Source organism: Macaca nemestrina, chromosome 5 (assembly GCF_043159975.1).
Source record: "Macaca nemestrina isolate mMacNem1 chromosome 5, mMacNem.hap1, whole genome shotgun sequence".
NCBI lineage: Eukaryota > Metazoa > Chordata > Mammalia > Primates > Cercopithecidae > Macaca > Macaca nemestrina.
Window position 1 is genome coordinate 78,706,955 of NC_092129.1, and position 24,184 is coordinate 78,731,138.

Sequence of the window (24,184 nt, forward strand, 5' to 3'; positions counted from 1 at the left end):
GCCTGTAATCCCAGCACTTCAGGAGGCCAAGGCAGGCAAACCACTCAAGGCCAGGAGTTTGAAACCAGCCTGGCCAACATGGTAAGACCCCCGTCTCTACTAAAAATACAAAAATCAGCCAGGCATAGTGGCACACCCCTGTAATGCAAGCTACTTGGGAGGTTGAGGCACAAGAATCGCTTGAACCCAGGAGGCGGAGGTTGCAGTGAATTGAGATCGCGCCACTGCACTCCAGCTTAGGTGACAGAGCAAGATTCTGTCTCCAAAAAAAAAAGAAAGAAAGAAAGAAAAGAAAATTAAGAGGCAATTAACCTTTTTTTCCATGTACAACATGATATACAGCAAACATAGCTCTCTGGCTACCAGGGGAAAGCCTAAAACATGCCCTCCAGCATTGTAACTAGGTCCCACTGTATTATAAACTTGTATCATAATATAATCACATGAACCAATGAGAAAGAAGCAGGGAAGAAAAGTGATGCTTCACAAGGTATGGATAATACCCATTAAAAAATAACAAAAATAAAAATTTGTAAAACTTACAATGATATGAGCTTTGTACATCGTATCCTTGCATGTGAATCACTTAAAAAAAACAAATGAACAAAAACCTCAACCACGGTAAATAACTTTTTCCTTCTATAGCATATCCTGGCATGCTGTATGTTCCCCAGAAGCAAAGATTATTACCTAGGCCAAGTATTATATGAGCTATTAGTTTATAGAATACAAACTCATGACGTGCATTTTTCATTTACAGTGAAATTGATGATACTATCTCCGTAGCATGATGTGTACAATTTTATAGTAAGCTTAACATAAAATTTGTCATGTACACTCAATTCCACTTGCCTGCAGGACAGCTCAATTACATTTCCTTGTTTGGCATATATGAAGGGAAAGCTCTATCTTAAAGACTGAAAATAAAATGTTTGAACAGGTAGTTTATGCCAACAGATTTTGAATGCAATGCAAATATTGATCAAATTGCCAGTGATGATGTACAATTTGTTTTACCTAACCACATTTTATTAAAGTTCCTTAAATGGGTTGCTTCTTCACATACTTCTCTTCTTTGACAAGCAAGCTCTCATTCCTAATTTAGGTTCATAAATTCAGTATTCATACAGACTTCCCCCATGAGATATCTGGCACTGCTACCCACTGGTAGAATCGGTGTTAATTCAGCTCTGCCAAGGCTCTGTAATTTTCACTCTTTAGCTGGGCTTTGATTAAAAAATTCTTAAAGAGTAATATAGGCTCTAATCATCTACCACTCTCTTACTCCTCTTTTTACCCTATTCAAGTGTGTGGGGGCAGGGAAAGAATGAAAACGTCAAGCAAAACAAAAATAGTACTACCATTTAGATTTCCCACTGAAAAAATAAAAAGGAAGGAGGATTACCAAACTAACAGTGAATCTCTCTAGCAGTCTGAAGATCTAAACCTAACGTTTCACTTAACAGAAGCCCCAGTCCCCAACAACTGATATCTATCAACGGCATCAGGAAACTCTAGTTAGCAAACATTGTCCCTTTCTTTAAATCTGTATGCAGGACCATGGCACTTAGGTCGCTAGTCCCTATCTAGTTCTCCCATAGCTGGGAGGAGATTAAGTTGTGTCTATTTTTGTTTTATGTTGTTCTTTTATATTTCTGCAGAATTCTGCTTATGGGAAAGCACTATTGGGGATGTATGTTTAAATCAACCATTGGCATAATCAACAAAATGAGTCCCAAAGCAACTCAATTCTGGCAGGTTGAGATAGTTAATCCTTCTTTGCATGAGCAAAAGGACATTAAATGTCATTACCTTTGAGAACAGAAATGTGCTGCCGGCTCTCCCCATCTGTAGGGTAGCTCCTGAATTCAATATCTTCACCATCTTTTAATTCAACCTTATCATAGCCATACCAGCCAAGGAGTTCATTCATGGTGTTTTCTGCAAAGTTCTGAAAGAGAAGCATAGGTAGTACTACTTATTTCTATAATCAATAACTACTTGAAAAGAATGCATAAATTGAATTCTGCTTGTCCTACCCCATTTATTTGCTGCCCTGCCTCACTTCCCCTAGTGTGGTGTTCATTTTTCAAATAATGTTCAAAAACGATAATGTTTTTAAATCTTAGGATGATGCATTCAATTATGACAGGGCTTCAGATATTTGTAATTTAAAGATAATAAGATAATAAGGTACTACATTTGTTAGTTTTGCCTGTGAATAGGAAGTCATATTTTAGCTTATTAGTCTATAAAGTCTATATCTAACATCAATACAAAAATATTGAAAGGTGAATCACAAAAACAGCTAAGAAAAGATTTTGAAAATGAAAACAACCTTTTGTGGTTCAGATCAATTTAAATTAAAATTGCTTTCTGATTTAGGTGTTGTTTTCTTAACATAACTCTTATCGCAGATAAAGCCAAATTTCAACAAAGAAAAATTTCACAATTGTTAACAGTACCATACAGAAAGCTAGGTTACAATAGGTTACAAGGGTCTTTCTTTTTTATTTTTTTCCTTCTGCAAGAGTTTTTTTCAAAAATCAGGCCAGGCACAGTGGCTCACACCTGTAATCCCAGCACTTTGGAAGGCTGAGGTGGACAGATCACTTGAGATGAAGAGTTCAAGACCAGCCTGGGCAATATGGTGAAACCCCATGTCTACCAAAAAAATGCCCTGGTGGCACACACTTCTAATCCCAGCTACTCGGGAGGCTGAGGCAGGAGAATCGCTTGAACCTGGGAGGCAGAGGTTGCAGTGAGCTGAGATCACACCACTGCACTCTAGCCTGGGCAACAGAGCAAGGCTCCATCTCAAAATTTTTTTTAAAAAATCAATGCATAAGTTGCTTTATAAACTTCATTAGTGACAGGTTCTTTCTCCATAAAATCAAAGGTCACTAAGATTGTCTTCTGACAAGTAACATAAAAGTACCAAATAACTTTAAAGTTACTAGCCAGCCCAGATTTGGGATACTGTAAGAAAACATTTTATAAACTATAAATCAATACATAAATGTAAGATAATATCACTGTTGCTGTTGTTATGGATATCATACTTTGAAAATAATAAGTATAATTGGACAGATTTAATATCTTACATTAAAGTGACTATATCTTAGTACCTTATCAATTGCTATATCTGGAAACAAGATGTAAGACTCTGTGTGTTAATGACCTTAATGCTTGTGTGTGCCTTAAACATTCCTATCTGGCAGGGAACCATGAGCTTCCTAAGCTGAGCTAGAAAAACTATATATTCTAACCTTCTTTGTGTCTCAAAGAATCTTTTATTATCCTTCTGATAAGCTGTCATTTCTGAATTACACTGCGATGTATAATTTATATACCTGAAACAAAGCACCAAGGCTAAGCCAGAGTGTGCACAGTCTCAACGTGTGAGTTCCATGTTTTCTTGAATTTCACGACTTTAAATTTCAGCAGGGGTTGCATAAAAAATAAAAGACATTACACTACTGACTCCACAAAAACAAACCTGGCATTTCAAACTACCCACAGAATGCTAGGTTTTTTGCTTTAGTACCCACTTAAGCTCTGAACTCCAACTGGGTCAATCTGTGATGGTACAGTGTATTAACCATTAAGAAAAACTAGCCAGATTGATTCAGTGTTACCATTCGCAAGGCCAACAGTCAGTCATATCAAGCTTTAGTGAGGCATTTATTCTCTCTGATGGCTGGTCGTGTCCACATTAAATAGACATACTTTTCATGAATGCACAAAAATATGATCAATATGAATAATAAGTTCAGCAACTTTAGGAATATCACTGAGGAGGACTGGGTTGAACGCTGCCCCACTAAATCAAAAGAGATCTCTTTAATGAGGCGTCAGTCTCCCCAACACCTAATTTCTTTCACTGAGATGAGAGCCTGGCTTGAGAATGACAATCCCTAGGCACACAAATAGAGGTCCTCTATCAATGGTCTGGCAGCAGAAATCTCCAAGGATGAGGCTTATACTTTTCATCAAAAAACCAATTCCCAACAGCATTAAAAGCCAAATGCAAGCCATCCGATTGGTCGGTGTGCCATTTGCCCCAATCTCTAAGAAAACTGTGCCAAGACGAAATATCTTTTGCATATACCCTAGTGACTATATCCAGTTTTATAGACCGGTCATCTATGGGTGCCACTTTCTCCTGTTTCTGTCTAGCCTCTGAAGTCACACAAAGGCTGTGAATGCTTAATTCATGGAGCAACCCTCTAGCCAAGGATATAGATTTGTTTTAGTCTAGCTGCAAAGCCATTCAGCCTTTCAGAACCAGTTCCAGGGATGGGATCCAGAAGTTTTAGACATTTGGGTAAAAACTGAAACCTCAGCTGGAATATTAACACCAAATTCACATTATTTGAGCATCAAAACTGCATCAGTTTAGTTTATGGTTTGTGCTGAAAAGTCAGAGGCTTCATGGAACAATCAATATGAACTTGATCTATTCCATGATTTTCAAGTTACTATAAATGTCAGGGTAAATAAACTCTAAAACATTCCCTTTCTTGTCATGGAAAATAAAAATAAACACCTTAATGTTTTGATATACTGCTACAAAAGCAGAAAACAAAGGTTTATATAACTTCAAGCCATAAATCTCAAAGCTTTCACGAAAGGGGCAAGATGAAAGAGAAAATGATCACCAAAGTTTCTTGTAGTACGGTTACAAGAAATGACTATTACTTCTGTTGTATACACTATTGTATGAAGAAGTCAAAGGACTCCAAGGAATCAAAAATTTTTAATTTTAAATTTCAAGGTGAAGTTTGATGCTAGATGTCATAGTTCATTATGGTGCTAAACCAAAGTAAATAAAATATATTTTTAACATTATCCTCCAAGAAACATATTCTTTTTCCTTTTCCTTTTTTTTTTTTTTTTTTTAGACAGGGTCTCACTCTGTGGGCCAAACTGGAGTGCAGTGGCACAATCCTGGTTCACTGCAACCTCCACCTCCTGGGCTCAAGTGCCTCAGCCTCCCAAGTAGGTGGGAGTACAGGCGCGAGCCACCATGCCCAGCTAATTTTTCTATTTTTGTAGAGACAGGGTTCACCATGTTGGCCAGGCTGGTCTCAAACTCCTGACCTCAAGTGATCCACCTGCTTCAGCCTCCCAAAGTGCTGGGATTACAGGTGTGAGCTACTGTGCCTGAAGAAACATAATATATTCTGAGACATGAATTTAATGTTTATGACCTATAAAGATTTTCAAGTCTTTCTAGCAGAGAATTACAACAGTTACTTTTCAGCATTTTTTTTGTATTATTATCCCTTAAAAAGGAATTTCCTATTTAAAAAGTTATTCACTTCCTAAGTTTCTTTTATATATACATATATATATGAAAAATAATAAAGGTAATAGTAGTTAAAATGCAGAGAGATTTTTGAGATAAGGATGTTCAGTAATAAAACAAGCCACTGAACTAAGGCAGGTTATAAAATCTGCCTCCCCCAAAATCTTTACCCAGCATTTCTCCTGGAGACCTAGGGCAGGAAATGAAGTAGAGTCTCTTTTGTTAAGAGTCCCTCCCAGTTTTAGGATTCTGTAAAATCAAAGAACTTCTACTTATACAAGAAATAAAAGAAAAAAATACTTTTTGCAAAGAAATTTCATAATTACAGTGATCATACCTCATGAATTTTACTGAGTCACTATTTCAAATATTTTATCATTGCTCCCATAAATCATCAAAATGTGCCAGAGATTTCAGTATTTTGGCATTTGAACTACATTTTGCAGACTGCTTCTTGACCTTGGAAGTGACACAAAAATAATCTCTCAAACCATGTGGTCCAATTTGGATTTGGAAAATAGGTCACTGTAATTATAATAATGTCTAATAGTCTTATAGCACTTTACAGTGTTTCTATATCTTTTAATTCTCCTGATCTTTTCAATAACCCTACGTGTTAGGTATTTGATTTCCACAATAAACTTTTGGTGAACCTATATGACATCCTCTTTTTACGACAGAAAATTAGAGCATCAAAAAGGTAAAAGACAGGCATGAGAGATCTAGTAAAGTCAAAACTAAAATACGTATTTTCTAATTCTTAAGCCAGATCTCTTTCTACTATAAATTCTGTACTTCCCAATGTGTCCATAATTCCAAAGAAGCTACCTCCCGGACCAATCGAAGAGCTGCAAAGATGTCACGCAAGAGGATGTCAATATCATATATAAAGAGATTTCTAAATAGGGCATATCTACTTACGTTGAGACTTTGCTTGCTTTTGGATGTGATCATTGACCTCTACTTTCCTTAACAGGGGTGCTCAAGATTCACAATTAAAATGGAATATCCTCATTTTACAATGTTTTGATATTACATCTAACTCTAACTGCTTTGTACTTCTAATACCTAATTTCTCTGCCTCTTTCCTTCCCTCTCCAATTCTCCTCTCTCACCTCCAGGGGTTCATAAGGAAAAAAGACAATCCTAACATTTAGTCTGAAAGCATGATCTCTTCTGATAATTAAAATAAAAACAAAAACAAAAAGGTCACAGAAAGACAGGTGGAAAGGAAATTTTACTATTTCTTTACTCCTCCTGAGTTCTTCCTAGACCAGCAAAATCATTTTTGTTGGATCTTAATTGCCAGGATATTCATCAAACACCTTCCTTATTCAACTGGAAGTACTGTACAAATGTCAAAGTTCAACCTACGTGATTTTTTTTCCTTTCTGAGAAGCTGTGAATGACACTACGTGATTTTTTATTGAACATTTTACCAGGTAAATAATAAAGAGCTGACTTCAAAACACTTTGAAAATAGCAGTAATTACAAATTCTCAAAATACCTCTGAAACACAAGTACTTCAAAATCTTCAAAAAGAACTGGTGATTTTATTTATTTTGAAAATAACAAATAGATTTTAAAACATAGATACTGATTTTTTCATACCAGGCTTTGCAAAACTGAATGTCAATGTGCTTTCAAATTTGTATTCTACCCAAGACAGCAGGAAGTATTCAAAGAGGCCCCAGTCACTCACCCAATGAGGGGCAAGTCATGCCCTTCCCCTCTCCATAAACATCATTCCCATTTTCACTGCAAGTCCCAGTTCTAGTAAAACATGTCATCTATTTCAAATACAATGTAAGTTACCTGAGGGCAGGAACCCTTAATTTCATTTTATGCCTCACCTAACATAATGCTTAGCACTTAATCCAGTCACAAATATTTATTTAAATGCATAGTTACAGAGAAATGATCAAATAAAATTCAGGAAAACCTGATTTTAAAAATAAGTATGTAAAAGCTTAAAAATTATAATATGTAGTATTAGTAAGCACTCTCATGCTATTGGGAATTTAAATTGCTACAACTGTAAGAAAGAGTAATTTGACTCTATGCATTAAAAGCCTTAAAATTGTACATACCCTTTGACTTAGCAATTTTACTTCTAGGGACTGTTGAAACTATCCTAGGAAAATAGCTATGGGAATATGCATGTTTCAGGAATGTTTATCTCAGTGTTGTTTTCTTAGAAACAAACTAAATGCCAAACAATAGGAATTCTAGTTAAATAAATTATAGTTTGGGCATATAATGGAATACTATTTTGCCACTAAAATAAATACTGTAGATAAATTTTTATTGCCACGAAAAGCTATTAACAGTATATTAAGTTTTAAAAGGAAGGTTAGTACAGTATGAGTTTTTTTTATAAAAACTATATATCATATATAGAGAAAGGACATAAAAAGACATAAATCAAAATGTTGACAGTAATTGTATCTGGGTGGGAAAATTACAGGCTTTGTTTTTCTTTTTGCTTATTTCTATTGCCTACTCTACTATTTTTGTCATGTCCATGTATTATTTTCATAAAAATAAAAAACTAGTTTTAATTAAAAATTAACACAGTCTCAGTCACAGACAACTACATCAGCTATAGTCACAGTCCTAATGACAACAAAAAGGATTTGTCGGTTACATTACTTAACTTCAAAACATTCTGACACCCATTATCCAAGAAAGTGGAGCACATGAGAAACGCTTTCAAAGGAAAAAGAAACTCCCAATTCCAAACAATTGCGAAAGCATGGGGCAAAAAATGCTACTATCTCTGCTAGTTAAGGTTATGAATAGTGGAATGATGGTTATTTCTGGAAAACAGTTTATCTCCCTTTCCATCTCCATATGCTCTGACTTACTTCTGGGGTAGATATCTATTAAGCATCATTGGACTCATTAATAGAGATAAAGAAAGGGAATCTGCAGAAGACAGGCAGAAGCCTTGTTCAAGTTCCAGAGTGAAGCAGGAATTGAATCTGATTAGAAGTCAGTTTCTAGCTCTATTCTCAGGCCTGGCCCAGGGCTGAGTCTGAGCTGTCTTTCTTAACACAGACCCAGTGGATCAGTTCTATTTTATGGTTTTGCCAAGAAAAAGGTCATGACATAAAATTTAAATAGTGCAAAAGAAATATTTGAAGAGCCCTTTGCAGATTACAAAGTACTTCCTCATTTATGATCCCACTGGATCCAATGGTATAGTTAGGACGAGCCGCTCCCCACAGATGACCCACTAGAGGGTCATCAATGTGCATGAAATAGTAAGGGTGGCCAGATTCCCACTCTCAGTGCAGACTTTACACACTGAACCCTGCTGTTTTTACCTGAACTACAGCTTTCAAGCTTGAAATTCTTTGAAGATGGTTCCTATGCTCCATTTTGGTTCATTCTGCAGAATTGTTCTTTGCCACAACACAATGATTTTAATGCAGAGGACACATCATTAACACTAATACCCAGCTCTGGCCTGGAACAGGCTGGAAAAGAAAGTCTTACTCTCTTATTGATATATCCTAAATTGGATGGCTATATAATTGGCATATGAAACCAAAATCATGTGGTTCTGCATATAAAATGTACAGTGTTTTACTGTCTCGTCGTGATACAGAGCAGACAATCATGTCCCCACATTTTAATCTGCTGCCAGGACATCAAATGTCCTAAAAGGGTCAAACAAATGCTGTGAAATTGTGAATACCAGCCCCGAGGCTAACACTGTGGCAGGCATGGCAGGTGTACAGCTGTGTGCAGCTGTGTCCTTTCACAGCTGCAGAACTGCCTTAAAAAATCACCAAGACTTGTTACATTGTTTTCCTGTCTGTGCCAAAGTCACTAGCCTTAATGCAGCACAGAGTTCCACAGGCCTTTGGTTATATAAGAGATATTAACACCCATTGGTCTACAGATCCTAAAATATACATTCAGCAAATCTCACTTACCACATGCTTTCATGTCTGTTTACATGCTTCAATGGGCACTATCAAAAACAAAGTCTTCTGTGTTTTTTTCCTTCCTCTTCTAACTTGTAATATCCCCTCTCCTTTAGGAACATATTCAATAATCTTATCAGCTTGATAGTACAAGTGTGGCTAAATTCACATTCCGCAAGAGGAAGTTTTAGACTTTAAGGATTTTGATGATATACCTTCTACTACTTCTAATAATTTTGTTAAGTATGAAGACTCAGTAAATAAAAGAGAATTTTATATAAGATATAAAAAGTTTGGTTACCCTAACAAGAGACCTTTTCCTAGAACTCTCCCTTTTAGAGAGCCACTGTGCTCGCTAATATTTGCCCTTTTTTGAGGCCCTGTTTTTTACTTTCCTTTAAAAATTCTGTTACCTCTTGGTTTCTGTAAGTCTGTCTTTCACACAAGGAGAGTAGGGCTTGGCTTCTCAGAGCAGTGCTTGGCAAGCACAGAGGCAGGAAACGCAGAAGGGAATGAGTCTGTCAGACTCATTTTCTTCTAGTTCAAATGTTTATTTCAGATTCAAGAGGAAGTGGAGTGGTTCCTTTCCATTTCCTCGTCTCTGGAACCTGCGAGTTGTATAAGTAAGTTTAGAGAATGATGCTCTACTGTACATCACACCAGTTCATGGATGGAGAAAGAGACTCTTCCCAGAAAACCCCTGGTTTGAACAGACCATAATACATAACCCTCCAAGCTCTCACAGGACAGTCTTTTACGGGTTTAGCTTGAAGTCTTTGGCAGAACAAGTGAGAGCAAGGCTGAAGGCTCAGGAACATCTTATACCTGCTCCCAAGAGGCCAGGGCTATATGCCCACTAACATTAGTCCCCATCCCTGCCACGTGGCACACCTGAGGCCACTGCTTAGAGGGAGAGTCTAACATAATTTGTGAATGCCACAGTGGGATCTGGGGTCCTAAGTTCACTTTCTAAGTTCCTGAGAATTATGCTTCTGACACCAGGATAGAGTTTCAACAGCAAAACTTAAAATATACCTGTTTTAATAACGAGCCAATTTCAAACTTAAACATGCTGACTTTTCCAATCCACACTCTGATTTCTCTCTCTCTCTTAAAATCAAGCTATTTATCTCACCAGCTCGGCTCTGCAACTTGCTTTATTGTCTATGCAATTGACACAGGTTATTTTTAATGCCAAATCGAGACCATCAGAAAACAAACTAGAAAATCTTGTGGTAAGTTTACTACTAAACTCTAACAGATGTGCCTGACTCAAATTGTAGGCATCAGGACTGAAGCGTAATTTTAGGTACAAATTACTTACTGAGAATATTTATAGACAGAAAACTTCTTCAACAAAGAAGCATCTCTGACATTTAACACAGATTCTCCTGTAGTTTAGCAATTGATAAAGAAGTTAAACATTGTAAGTGCATTAATTATGGTTTGTTTAGGAAAGTTTCCAGCACAGAATCCTTGATCTAATCATGCTGGTTTTGTCAAAGAATTTTAAAAGACAAAAATTGGACTCATAATCTCTACTCACAGTTTGGATATTTTGAGTTGTATTGTTGTTTGGTAGCTACTGATCACAAAAGATCTATGTGCCAAAACACATATCCTTAAGTGCAACAATATTTACCTTATACATATATTTACGCTTACATATCCACTAGTAGAAGTTAGTTTCTATATTATATCTACTATGCTCTGGATGAACTCCTGAAACTAATTAACCTTGCCATATGTCAGAATTCCCTCCTGACATTCATTTATTATGATACATGTGAGCTAACAGTATACCTGAGACATATTATATTAGATACAATCACGATATTCACTTTAGAAACATATACACTGCATTGCTGTCTGATTTTTTAAAATTCTCTCTACTAGCCACTAATTAAATAAGGCATACTAATTGTAAGTACATTAGTACAACCAATCTTTTTAATCAGGAAAAACCAGGATAAGGGAAGAAGAAAAGGAAAGATAAAGAAACATTGTAAAGGTCATAATGAGACAAACATTTCTACTTGAAGATATTTTCAGGGAGTACACTACAAGCAAGCAATGCCAAGTCATGTACTTTTCATACACAAAATTATATTGTATCAAATTTAAATTTGTTACAACTGCCATGTACATTAAACCAGTGATAACGAAAATGTAACTCAATATCTGATCTAGTGAAACAGCAACCAGCATTAGCTCTCAGCCACATGAAGACACTCTTCAATGCCATTACTGGTGTCAGCTAAACCTCAGCCAGTTTGTCTTCTCCAGCCATTTTAAAATAAATATGTGACTATCTCAATTAGGAAATCTTGAAGGAAGTCTCTATGATGAGGCAAGTTTGTTGCTCATTCTCAGTGCCCTGCATTTGCTGTACCTAAAATAGACACTTGTACCAATGTCCTTTCTATTACCCGAAGGGGGGAAAAAATCACATACACACCAGTCCTTTTTCTTTCAGCTCACAGAGAAGCAACTCAATCCAACCAGTGTTGAAACCTGAGTAGGTCACTGTACACCACGATAAAATTCCCTAATCCCTGAGCCAAATCTCCCTAAGGAGGGCCTCCTCCTGATCCTCCACTTCCCAGGCTGACTTTTCCATTTGCTCTCTCCTCTTTCCCCCTTTCATTTCCCCTACCTTCAAGCCTTGATATGTGATCCGAGGTGGGGGCTCAGGTTTCCGTTTTTACAGCTTAGGCCACGCTAGCTGTATACATTCCTTTCTTTCTGCCGGGCAGTGATTACTTACCAGGTCTTAGTTTACACTGGTCCAGATGAAAGCCGTTCAGATGAAGGCAAACACAGCCAGGCAGCTCCAGCGGCACCGATATGAAGCTGCACAAGGCCACATTGTGTTCTCGGTGACATTTTGTTGCACACAACTATATACAGGGCAACCAACTTGTTATGTTACTCTACGCTTAGGTTCAGGGAGCTAGAGGAGTAATAGTATCATGATGTTTGGGGAGGGGTTTTGTTGATGTGATTATTAATATTAAAAACAGAAAGATATTAAGGAGTTCAAAATAACCCTTCCACCTTTTGACTTTGAGAAACCACTTTTTAAGTGAGGACTTTTGGTGCTGTTATATTAGAAGAATGCACCTAAACAATTCCACTAGATCTCGGGCATGGTATACTTGAACATGACTAAAAATTTTGCTTAGGGGTATTTTACTTTGGTCCAAAGCAGAGAGAAAATACTGATCCTACAGACAATTGAATTATTTGCTGTGTAAAACTTCTTATTTAATACTACTCTGGATTGAAAGGGTGAGGATTAAAACTTCAAATAGTGGGTGGTGATTTGGAAGGAAAATAACATTTTAAAAAGAGGAAATTTCTGTGCACCAAGGTTAATTCCATACTTAGTCCTGCAGCATCGGCTAAAAATTGTGTAATTTTTCCCCTTCACACAATGTTGTTTTTGTTTCTTCCTCACCAGTTCAGACAAACATCTGTTATACTGTAGAAGGACAACTATCTCCCAAACCACGGAGTACGCCTGCAGCCAAAATCAACAACGCGAGCCCCAAGCATCGAGCACAGTCAGCCTTTATATCCAGCCGGGATAACATTTCACATGTTTTGATTAAAATTAGCTAATTTGTAATTCTAGAACCTATGAAACTTAAAAGCTGCCATCCATATACATCACATTAGGCAGTGTTTTAAAGGGCCAGAGCTGGTTGCGATTTCCTAGTGGCTTTCACCTCTCTCCCCTTTCCCCACCCCCAACCTAAAATGAAATGCAAAAGTAATCTGGAAATGCAGGACAGCAGGCAAGGGTAAGTGAAGAAGGATGGTTATTATGGACTGTTTAAATTTTGTTCCTATCAAAAAACAACAACTTCTACTGGTCTTAAAAATATATATAACTGTCCATCATTGGAATCAACGGTGGTTTCCATCATAAGAAATGGTATTGATTTTCCAGGCAAATCTCCCTTAACTCTCCGTTGGACTCATGCTGCACCTCTAGCTTCCAGGTACTAAGTTCCTTATCCAGTAATAAAACCCCTAATTCTGATATTTAGGTTGCTTCTGACATTTCCGAGAGGAAAGTAAAGCTAAGCATATGCACCTAGGTACACATACATATATGATGTATATCTATGCGTCCCCTGCTAAGCGTGAGCTATGATAGAAAATGTTTGTTCTAATGAAGAAAGCGTCAAAGCTCAATAAATTTGACTTACTTGCATCCCATTTTCATCCAGTTTGTCTTTTAAATACAAACTGAACCAAAACTGGCCAAGTAGTAGTATTTAGCCACCTGGTAGTATTAAGGATTTCATGCAGAAGATGGGGAACACCAAGAAGACCGCAAAATGCAAACCTGCTACTTTTTGATGGCTCGCAGAAAAATAAATCGTTTTAAATCAATAGAGACTCGTGAAATCAATACAGAATAAAACCCTCACCCAGGCAAAAGCCGCAACTTCATGGAAAATAAGGGGCTGGGGGGCAACGAGAGGGTCCGGAGCCGAGCAGTGCTCTTGTGCAATCGCTCTAACGCGAACAGCTGGAGCGCCAGGCTACTGCGCTCTCCACCTCTGGTGCACCGCTGGCCTGGCGGGGAGCCCGGCCTCGCCGAGAGGACTCCGGGCCGGCCTCTGCGAACAATGGGCAGGCGCCCTGCAAAGGCCGCCCTCAGACAGCTGTCCTCCAGCGGGGCTGGCCGGGGTCTGCTTCGCTGGGAAGTGAGGCAGGCAGAGGCGAGCGAGAGGCGGAGGCTGCCAGTGGAGAGGAGCGGGCGGGGGTGGGCGAGGCGAGCGGTCAGGACCGTGCCCAGACCCGCGCCTCTCGGGCCGCAGCTCGCCGGGCACTGACGGGCTCTTCACGCCGTCGCAGCTGTTTGGTTGGGGGGAAGCGGGATTGAGGAGAAGGAGGGTGAGCTAGGGGAGAGGGGTGGAATAGAGCTCTCTCCGGGGTGCCCCGGCCAGGTGGCTCCTAACTTTGGAGGGAACCTGAGAATGATTCCCAAAAAGCGGGGGAGAAACTGCACCGTCCACTGGGAAAGCCTCTTCCCCTGCCCACCGCCGCTCGGGTCCCCGGTGCCCTCGCTCTGAAACGCGCCAGTGCCAACCTGGGGTTCGTAAGGTTAAATAGTATGTGGTCCCCCCTCATCAAATCTGAGGTTGGCAACAATTTCAGGGATGCAGCCCGCGAGTTGGCCTCTGCTTTACACCTGGAGGCGCGGAGCCGTTCTGGGCATCCTACAGAAACTGACAAGCGCGCCCCGGTACCCCCCAGATCCATACCACGGCCCACGGGGAGCGGGCGCAAGTAAGAAGTCAGTCTCCCTGGCCCCCGAGATCCAAAAATACCTTCATCTCCTCATTGATCTCCCTTTTCACTGGGTGAGCCGGCTTCCTGCTCCGTTTATTTTCCGGAGGTCTCCCTTCTTTCTCCATTTCTGCCATGTTTTTGTGTCTGGTTTCTGTGGAGATGAAATGGCTGCTGCCGCCGCCGGCGGTGGTGGTGGTGGCGGCGGCGGCGGCGGCGGTGGAGGTGGTGCTGATGGTGGCGAGGCTGGCGGAGGTAGCGGTGCTGGCGGGGCCGGGCCGGGCCGCGAGGGGGAGGGCGGGCGGGCGCCGAGAAGCGGGGTCTCTTCTAGCGGCGGAGGACGTCAGTGGCTGTCACGGGGAAGGGTAGTTCGAAGAGTCTCGGGGATGCCGCCGCCGCCGCTCCGGCTCCTGCTGCCGCCGCCGCCGCCGCCGCCGCCAACGCCGCCGCTGCTGCCGCTGCCCCTGCCGCCCTCGCTGCCGCTGCCGCTGCCGCTCCCGCCGCCGCCGCCGCCGCCGGGCCGCATCCTCGGGGCCCCGTGGAGTCGTCAGCCATCTTCCGTCGCTCTGTCCGTCGGCATGGGCGCGGGGAGCGAGGGCCGGCGCGGAGAGCGGCCCCGGGCGTGCGTGCGCGGCTGTGTGTGAGCCCGGGAGAGCGCGCCAGCCCCGGCGCCCAGCGCCTCCCGCGAGCCGAGCCGGGGGCGGGCCGGGGGCTGGCGCGGGAGGAGGGGAGGGAGCGCGGCCGGGAGGGGGTCGGAGGGAGGGGAAAGGTGGGGGGGCGAGGACAGCCCCCAGGCTCTCGAGCGGGCGTGGCTTCCACCGTCACTGGATACGCGGATGCTGCGCGGCTTCGGGGGCTGCTCGCGGCCTCCTGTTCATCCGCGGCGGCCACGGGCGGCTCGCGGCGCCCCCCGCGGCCGCTAACTCCCAGCCACGCGCCGGGGGCGCCGGCGCCCGCTCCGAACCCAGCCCTGCTCCTCAGCTCCGCGACGTGGGCTGGGTTGCGTGTGGAGTTGGTTTTTGAGCCCGTCCTAGGAGCCGCTGAGGAAGAATGAATGGGGGTGAATCGAGGAGGTTGAGCGGTGGGAGGGCGCGAGACCTGAGGTCGCCTGGCTAGAGGGCCGCCGTCCCCCGGGGAGGGTTGACTGAGCCTGCCGCCTCGAGGGTGCAGCGCTGGGGTCTCGGAGGAAGGAACCCACAGCCCCGACGCGCTTCCCCCCACTGAGCTGCCAGGATAGAGTTTCCCCCTCCGGGGGCCACCGCAGAGTGCACGGAGGCTGGAGACCCCTTGGAGAGGTCCCCGTGCCCGACCCGGCCGGTCCTCCACGCGGCGCTGCCTCGGACTGCGCTGGCAATGAAGCTTTTGCCTCGCAAAGAACCACTTAGAAGTAGGACATCTCGGCCTTCAGCCCCTTGATTTCTTTTTCCCCTTGTTCCTTCTCTCTTTATCTCTTTCTCACTTATGCTCTGCTTCAAAGCAACAGCTTTACGCGTGACCCCGCCTGCACCCTTATCTGGCTGCCCTGGGTTTCGCCCAAAAGGTTGGGCTGAGTGGGAGCTTCTGGGAGAACACGGTCCCGCGTAGGGTCCCGCTCACCCGGAGTCCGGGCGCCCTCGCCACGCCCCGGTGGGATCCTCCCCTCCCCGCCCGGTTGCACTTTCTCCTCCCGACTTCCCAGCTAGCGCCTGCCCTCCATGTAGCGGTGCTAGCTCCTCTGCGCTCACACGTCCTCTCTTTGGCCCTCTCCTGCCACGCCTGGGGACGAGGTCTGATTGAGTCTGTCCCTGTCCCTGGGTTGAGGCATTGGGGGTGACGGTTGGATGATGTTTCTGGGAGACGCGCGGTTCTGAGCGCTCCCACACGCTGCGGAGGACAAATTGACGTTCCCAGCTTCTCTTTCCCGCGCCGCGACACTTCATAATTACCTGACACAATGCGATATGGGGGGTGTCCATTGTTCCACTGCGTGTTACTGTGGAGTGTTCGTTATGACAGTGGTGGAACTTAAAATTACACAATTTTTTTTAAGTTCCTAAAAGAATGAATTTCGTGTGGGGATATGAGTAAGCTTTCCATTAAATCTCAGTTTGGCCTGTCAAACAAGGCTCATTCTGGGTATTACAAAGCCTGATTTGCATTTTAGCACTGTTTCGTAAACGTCAAATTAGAGATATTTGGGCGTGTACGCAGGAGAGCTGAGTACCTCCACGTTGCCTATTTTGCATTTTAGCATCATTTTGTTTTTCATAAAGGCCAACTTAAAAACATCTGGGAGTGCACCCAGGAGGGCTGAGTACCTCCTCCCTCCTGATTTCTTCTCTTCACCGTCGCGGGGGGAAGCGAGGGGAAGCTGCACCATGCTCCGCGTGGCTGCCTGGATCCTGGGCAAGCCAGGAGGCCAGAGCGAGCCAGGCTTTGCGCCTGCAAGGGGTCCGCACGAGAAACACTTGCGCCGAGGAAAAGTTAAAATTCCTGGGACGACGAAGAGTCAAGAGAGGAGGACTGATGAGGTTTTAGGGAGAGCTTTGCAGTATAGGCGTCCTGTATTTGCAATGTTCCCAGTAGCCTCTGAGAACTTATCCAGGTACACACTCAGGTCGTGAGCCGCGAGTCCTCTGGCCGGGTCTCAAACCCCGCAGCAGCCCACAGCGCACCTACGACGACCCAATAACGCGGAGAGGAGCCTAAGGCTGTCGCAGCAACTTTCCCCCTGCTCCTGGAATGATAGTGCAACATTCGCCAGTGTGTGAGTGGGTCTATTTTGCAGTGGGGAGTATCTCCCTAATGCTCTTGCTGGGAGGGGGAGAGGAAGAGAGAGCCTTTTGGTTTTTTAAATCTGAATTTCATCCAAAACATCTGATAAATAATATGTGGGTTGTAGAGTTGTTTTCTCTGTTTGATCCTGTTAGTCTTTAATGAGGGAAATAGTGAAAAAACTTTGGGGGGATGCTTTTTAATATTTAAAACTGTGGAAACATATGTTGTAAACTACGCAAAAATAAGCCTTTTGTCTTCTGTAAACATATTTAAGCCCCCTCTGTTTCCTTTGGTGCCAGGAGCATTACAATTGATTCACTGTTGAGCAGCTGGTATCAAATAACAAGTTATATACCCCAAGTCCTAAGATACAGTTTCACAAGTTAAGAATAAAATAAACAGAAAAGGTGAACTGTAGCCCAGAGTTATATTTAGAGGCAGCTATACTTCCTTTAAAGAAAATTACTTACTCTGTGATGGTTCAGGCATTTAATAAAAATAATGATCTTAAACAGTCACCTGTTCCTTCACAAGCATATGTCCTTCAGAAAACTGAGGTGAGAACATTGTATTGAAATCCACAATGCACATCTTTGGTGACAGAAAGAAGGCTCATAAAGTATATATGAGGAAAACTTTTAGTCTAGAATAAACTTCAGAAGTAATGATGATTGTTACACCTTTTAATGACCCTAGGTTTCTTCACATGTACTGTAGATGAAGACAATTATAACAACAGATGATGCTTTACGAATTTAGATATACCATGAGTTAAATAATGTTCCCTGAATAACTTCATAATCCACAAGAGTATAACTACACAGGTAGGAACAATACATTATATGCATTACAGAAGAGCCCCACTCCTGCTCCAGTGATGTATCCTTTTGCTCCCCAACCACTAGCACTCTCCTGCGTGCTTTCTCTCTCTATATATATATACCCACACGTATCACCCAGGGCTCCAGACATGCAATTAATCCTCAAGTTACCCTCTATTACCCCTGCTAGTCATCAAGATGGGTACAGGACTGATCTTTCATACATTCCTCAGGTACAATTTTGTGACTTCTTTTGCTCTTCAAGGCTAGTCTTGATGATCATTCTACCCTGATTCACCTAGAAAACACATTAGAGAGAGGATGGGAAGACCCCAGGGTGGTTTGCCTCAGGCCTCCAACCTCCACATTTGTTTCTTTGTTGTCTCCAAGAACACTTAACTCAAAGACCTAGTCCTCATGCCTGGTGAGGAATTAATAAACACTAGCTGATTGATTAGTATGACATAATAACAAACTTAAAAAGTTTTCCTGTATTATTGTTTGAAATTAATGTTTATCTTGAAAAGCTCTGTGATTTAACCAAATATGGGGATTAAAATATGTGAAATAATTACTATGCTGAATACATTATAGTAATTATCTTCATTTAATAATCACAAAACTCTATGAGGCTGTTTCTACTATTATGCCCCCATTTCACAGATGAGGAAACTAAGGTTTGTATAAGCTATTAAGAGAAAAGCTATTGGCCGGGCGTGGTGGCTCAGGCCTGTAATCCCAGCACTTTGGGAGGATAAGACAGACAGATCATTTGAGGTCAGGGTTTGAAACCAGCCTGGCCAACATGGTGAAACCCCATCTCTACTAAAAATACAAAAATAAGCTGGGTGTGGTGGCACGTGCCTATAGTCCTAGCTACTCGGGAGGCTGAGGCGGGAGAATCACTCGAACCCTGGGAGGTGGAGGTTGCAGTGAGCCTAGACTGTGCCGTTGCACTCCAGCCTGAGCGACAGAGCAAGACTCCATCTCAAAAAGAGAGAGAGGAAAAAAAGCTATTAAGTATTGGGATTTGAATCCATAACTTTCTGTCCAACTCTAGGTTTGGAGCTCTTGACACTATGTTAATCTGCTTTTCTGAATTTCTTTAACAATCTGTGTTTTATCTAATCTAAGGCCCACTTTTTCCCATTTTAACATCTATAAGATTGTAATGCATCTTACACTGAACTCTGAACTCTTACAATTATAAATGGCATCTATATTTCTCATTGGTATATTAAATATCAGTACTTTTTTTTTTTTTTTTTTTTTTTTGAGACAGAGTCTTGCTCTGTCATCCAGGCTGGAGTGCAGTGGCGCGATCTTGGCTCACCGCAATCTCTACCTCCTGGGTTCAAGCAGTTCTCCTGCCTCAGCCTCCCAAGTAGCTGGGATTACAGGCACGTGCCACCACACCCAGATAATTTTTTGTATTTTTGGTAGAGACAGGGTTTCACCCTGTTAGTCAGGATGGTCTTGATCTCCTGACCTCATGATCTGCCTGCCTCAGCCTCCCAAAGTGCTGGGATTACAGGCGTGAGCCACCGCGCCTGGCAGTACTTTTCCCAAGCAATGGTGTGTTAGGCTCCATTGGGTTGTACTTCTATAACAAATCATCAGAAAACCTCAGGGACTCAAACAAAGTCAGGTGAAGATCTGCATGATTCTCCACAGCAACTATCCTCCATGCAATGGCTTGGTACTGCGCTTCCATATCAACTGTGCTTCCACAGTCACTACTCTAGAGGAAGATAGAGCCCTGGAGGATCTCCCATCAGCAATTAAATGCTACAATCTTGCAGTGACATGTCACTTTTTCCTCTAGTCCATTGGCTAGAATTAGTCACATGGCTCTGCCCAACTGCAAAGGAAGCTAGGAAGTTTAATCCTTCCAAGTCTCACAACGGAGAGGAGAACTGGATATGGGTAAGCATGTCATGTTTGTACCACAAAGGCATCTTCAGTTCATTAAAATATGGCCATGTCATTAGGACCCATTAATACTAATTAAATATAAATATAAATTAATGTAAATACTGGGAGTCTGTTTTTTTCAAAACCAATGAGCAGTTCTTGGTCTGTGATTTGTTATATTGCAAAGAACAGATTCTAGAATCAATTTCAAAAATAACATTATGAAAGAGCACAACAATAATGCCAGATTTTAACCAGGTGTCTATAGATGAGCTTCCAAGGCTCTGAAATTTCCTAAAATGCACTTTTCTCAGTGCACTTTTTTTTCTGGAGAGTGAGTACATATCTGACATCATATTCTCAATTGAGGGTCATGATTTATTCATTAATTTATTCAACAGATATATACTGAGGTCCTGCTGTTCTGGGTGCTTGGGATCCAGCAGCAAATATGACAGACAAGTCCCCAAATTTCTTGAAGCTTACAGTCTGGAAAGGGGACCGTAAACAAGCAAACAAGTAACAAAGAAGAGAATTTTAAATCCAGACAGTTAACATAAAAGGACAATGTGATAGAAGGTGGGTATATTGGCAGAGTCTGCTTTAAATGATCATGAAAGACTTCTCTGAGGAGAAATCTGACCTGAAACAGGGAAGATGAGAAGGAACTATCCATTCAGAGATTTTAGAATCCCAGAGAAAAGTGTTCTGGTCAGAATTTTAAAGGACCTGAAGAATGGATACGCTCAGCATGTTTGAGAAGTTGAAAGGTATCTGGAATGTAGAGAATGAGAAGAGTGGCAGGAGAAGGAGTGAACGAGGAATGCAGAGGCCAGATTCCGTGAAGCCTGCAGGTCATGGTAAGTGCTCAGGATTTTAAGTGCACTGTGGACAAATGCACAGTGGAAAGATACCCTCCTTTGCACTATTTGTATGTGTGGGTCATCTGGCCATCATTAGCTCTGTCATTAAACCACAGCTTGACCCAGCTGGGCACACATCTAAGTGGGATCCCCTACCCTCCTTGCTGTTCCAAGAATATCTTGGTCCCCTTTGCCATGCAAAATGAAGATCACAACCCTCCCAGAAGGATGGGGGCTCTCTTTCAGTCACAGGGGTAAAAGAAGCTCCCTGGGTCCAGGTGTGGTGGCTCACACCTGTAATCCCAGCACTTTGGGAGGCTGAGTTGGGCAGAACACTTGAGGTCAGGAGTTCAAGACCAGCCTGGCCAACATGTTGAAACCCCCATCTCTACTAAAATAATACAAAAAGCTGGGCATGGTGGTGCATGCCTGTAGTCCCAGCTCCTTGCGGGGCCGAGGCAGGAGAATCGCTTGAACTTGAGAGACAGAGGTTGCAGTGACTGAGACCGCACCACTGCACTTAAGCCTGGACAACAGAGGAAGACTGTGTCTGAAAAAAAAGCAAAACAAACAACAACAACAAAAACTCTGTGGCCAGTCGCTTCAAGCCAACTCCACGTTTTTTGCAGGAGAATGAGGGGCTTCACTCTACACTAGTAAAGTCTCAAGCATTTTGCCTTACTCTTCATTTCTTTATTTGTGAAATGAGAACAGTAATTTATATTTTGAGCTGTTGTGTTGTGGCCACATAATGTCTACTAAACTAAACTAAAAATAAAGCAGCACAAATTTCTTTTTTTTTTTTTTTTTTTTTTTTAGACGGAGTCTTGCTCTGTCGCCCAGGCTGGAGTGCGGTGGCCGGATCTCAGCTCACTGCAAGCTCCGCCTCCCGGGTTCCTGCCATTCTCCTGCCTCAGCCTCCCGAGTAGCTGGGACTACAGGCGCCCGCCACCTCGCCCAGCTAGTTTTTTGTATTTTTTAGTAGAGACGGGGTTTCACCGTGTTAGCCAGGATGGTCTCGATCTCCTGACCTCGTGATCCGCCCGTCTCGGCCTCCCAAAGTGCTGGGATTACAGGCTTGAGCCACCGCGCCCGGCCGCAGCACAAATTTCTATAAACGAGTGTATATTATTTACTTTTCTGAGGATCATTATTATTTTACTTTTACTTAGGTTTATATGTATAAACTGATACAGATGTATACCAATTTAAGGAAACCTGACACATGAGAACTAATTGCCTGCATAATCAATATTCTTCATTTTGAAATTAATATGTAATAGGGTCTCTTTTAATAGTAATTTGCCAAAAGGTAATCATTTTAATTTATAAAAATTAGATTTCAATATACACTTCTAAGAACATTCCAACTGTACCCAATGAAGGAAGTATACCAATACCTATAAATTTAAGGAAAAAGTCATTTCAAGTTATAACTTTTAATTTTTATCCATTAAAGCAGAAATCAAAGCCCAGTATGTATTTACTGCAAATATCTGTGCTTAAAAAAAAAAAAAAAAAGCATGAAGCTCAACTATCAGTGTGCATGTCTAGAATATAACAGCTTTATGTGTATTAAGTATGTGGAAATAAATGAAGACCACCCAAATGAGAACAAAGGCTATTTATTTAGAGTAAGGGAGACAGCCACCATCACTTGCATTTGACAGAGATTCAAAGGCAGGTGTGGGAGTGGGAAAGCTTCACAGTGTAAAAACAAGAAAGGCTTCAAGTGTGCTCTGATTGGATGATGTTGGCCTGGAGAAGCTGAGGAAGGCTATCCAAAAGGAGAGGCAACTAGAAGCAGTGCATCTTATGTGATTGGTTTGGGGAGCATATTTGGAGATATTTGGAGTTCGACGGTTGGTCTTGAGTTGGAAGGGTGGTGGGTGCAGAGGGAGAAGGTGTGGAGGTGGCAGTAAGAAATTAAGAAGCTGGCAGGCATTGACCAAGTCCTAACCATTCTGATTGAAGCCAGAGATGGTGGTTCGGCTTCTCTGACTTGTTGCTGCAGAGGTTGTAGATCAGAGTTCTCTTGTCATGCATGGTCTGTTCATTTGTATAGTAAGTCTCCCAAGTCATTAACTAAAAAATAATTTAGGTCAGGCAACTAAGGAGAAACTAAAGTGTAAGGAAACTTCCACTTGTGGTGAGATAATATTTTGACGTATTAAGAAGTATTTTTGTTTTATTTGTACCCACTAATTCCTTTCTATTTCACACACTCATTTATTCAAATTAGATGTGGCATCCATTGCTTCAGGGTAAGGACGTTACAGAAGAAATTCACAGCCCCAGTTGCATACCTGTTATCCCAGCACTTTGGGAAGCTGAGGGAGGTGGATCACTTGAGCCCAGGGAGTTCAAGACCAGTCCGGGCAACATAGTGAGACCCTGTCTCTACAAAAAACAAACAAACAAAAAATTAGTGGGGCATGATGGCATGCACCTGTGGTCCCAGCTACTTGGGAGGCTGAGGTAGGAGGATCACTTGAGCCCAGGAGGTCGAGGCTGCAGTGTGCCATGATCGGGCCACTGTGCTCCAGCCTGAGTGAGAGACTGAGACCCTGTCTCAGAAAAATAAAGAAAGAGAGAGAGAGAAGGAAGGAAGGAAGGAAGGAAGGAAGGAAGGAAGGAAGGAAGGAAGGAAGGAAGGAAGGAAGGAAAGAAAGAGAAGAAAAAGAAATTCACAGAAAAGCATGAGTTGCCCATGATTTTGGGGTTTTTTGTTTTTGTTTGAGATGGAGCCTCGCTCTGTCACCCAGGCTGGAGTGCGGTGGTCTCAGTTCACTGCAAGCTCCGCCTCCCGGGTTCATGCCATTCTCCTGCCTCAGCCTCCCTAGTAGCTGGGACCACAGGTGCCTGCCACTACGCCCGGCTAATTTTTTAAAATATTTTTAGTAGAGACGGAGTTTCACTGTGTTAACCAGGATGGTCTCAATCTCCTGACCTCGTCATCTGCCCGCCTCAGCCTCCCAAAGTGCTGGGATTACAGGCATGAGCCACCGCACCCGGCCTGATTTTGGGTTTTAAAATGGAAATGTGAAATTCAAGACAGAAACAATAGTTTGAAAGAAAACATTTTTCTTCAAGTTTGAAAAGTCTAGATTTTTTTTTTTTCAAAGTGAAAGCAAGATTATTAAGAAAGTGAAGGAATAAAAGAATGGCTATTCCATAGATAGAGCAGCCTGAAAGGCCTAGATTTTGAGTGTCAACACTTGGTGACCTGAAGGATTCAGATTATAAAGTTGACCACAAATGTAGGTTTAGGAAAA

The 24,184-nt window shown here is 42.3% G+C and overlaps 1 protein-coding gene across 4 annotated transcripts in view; it reads right to left on the reverse strand.

Moving 5' to 3' along the window:
- SOB (sine oculis binding protein homolog) overlaps positions 1-15,210 on the reverse strand; it is a 173,775-nt gene extending 158,565 nt beyond the window's left edge. For 2 of the 4 annotated variants that reach the window (XM_024791916.2, XM_011736393.2), the window contains exons 1-2: positions 14,596-14,835; positions 1,813-1,951 (exon numbers count right to left, since the gene is read on the reverse strand). In XM_024791916.2, coding sequence (XP_024647684.1) covers positions 1,813-1,951; positions 14,596-14,691 — 235 coding nt within the window. In that variant the 5' untranslated portion in view covers positions 14,692-14,835. Of the gene's footprint in view, positions 1-1,812; positions 1,952-9,660; positions 10,663-14,595 lie in introns of those variants that run through there. The other 2 variants (XM_011736392.2, XM_071096663.1) reach the window with 2 other exon arrangements.
- Positions 15,211-24,184: the final 8,974 nt, after the last annotated feature.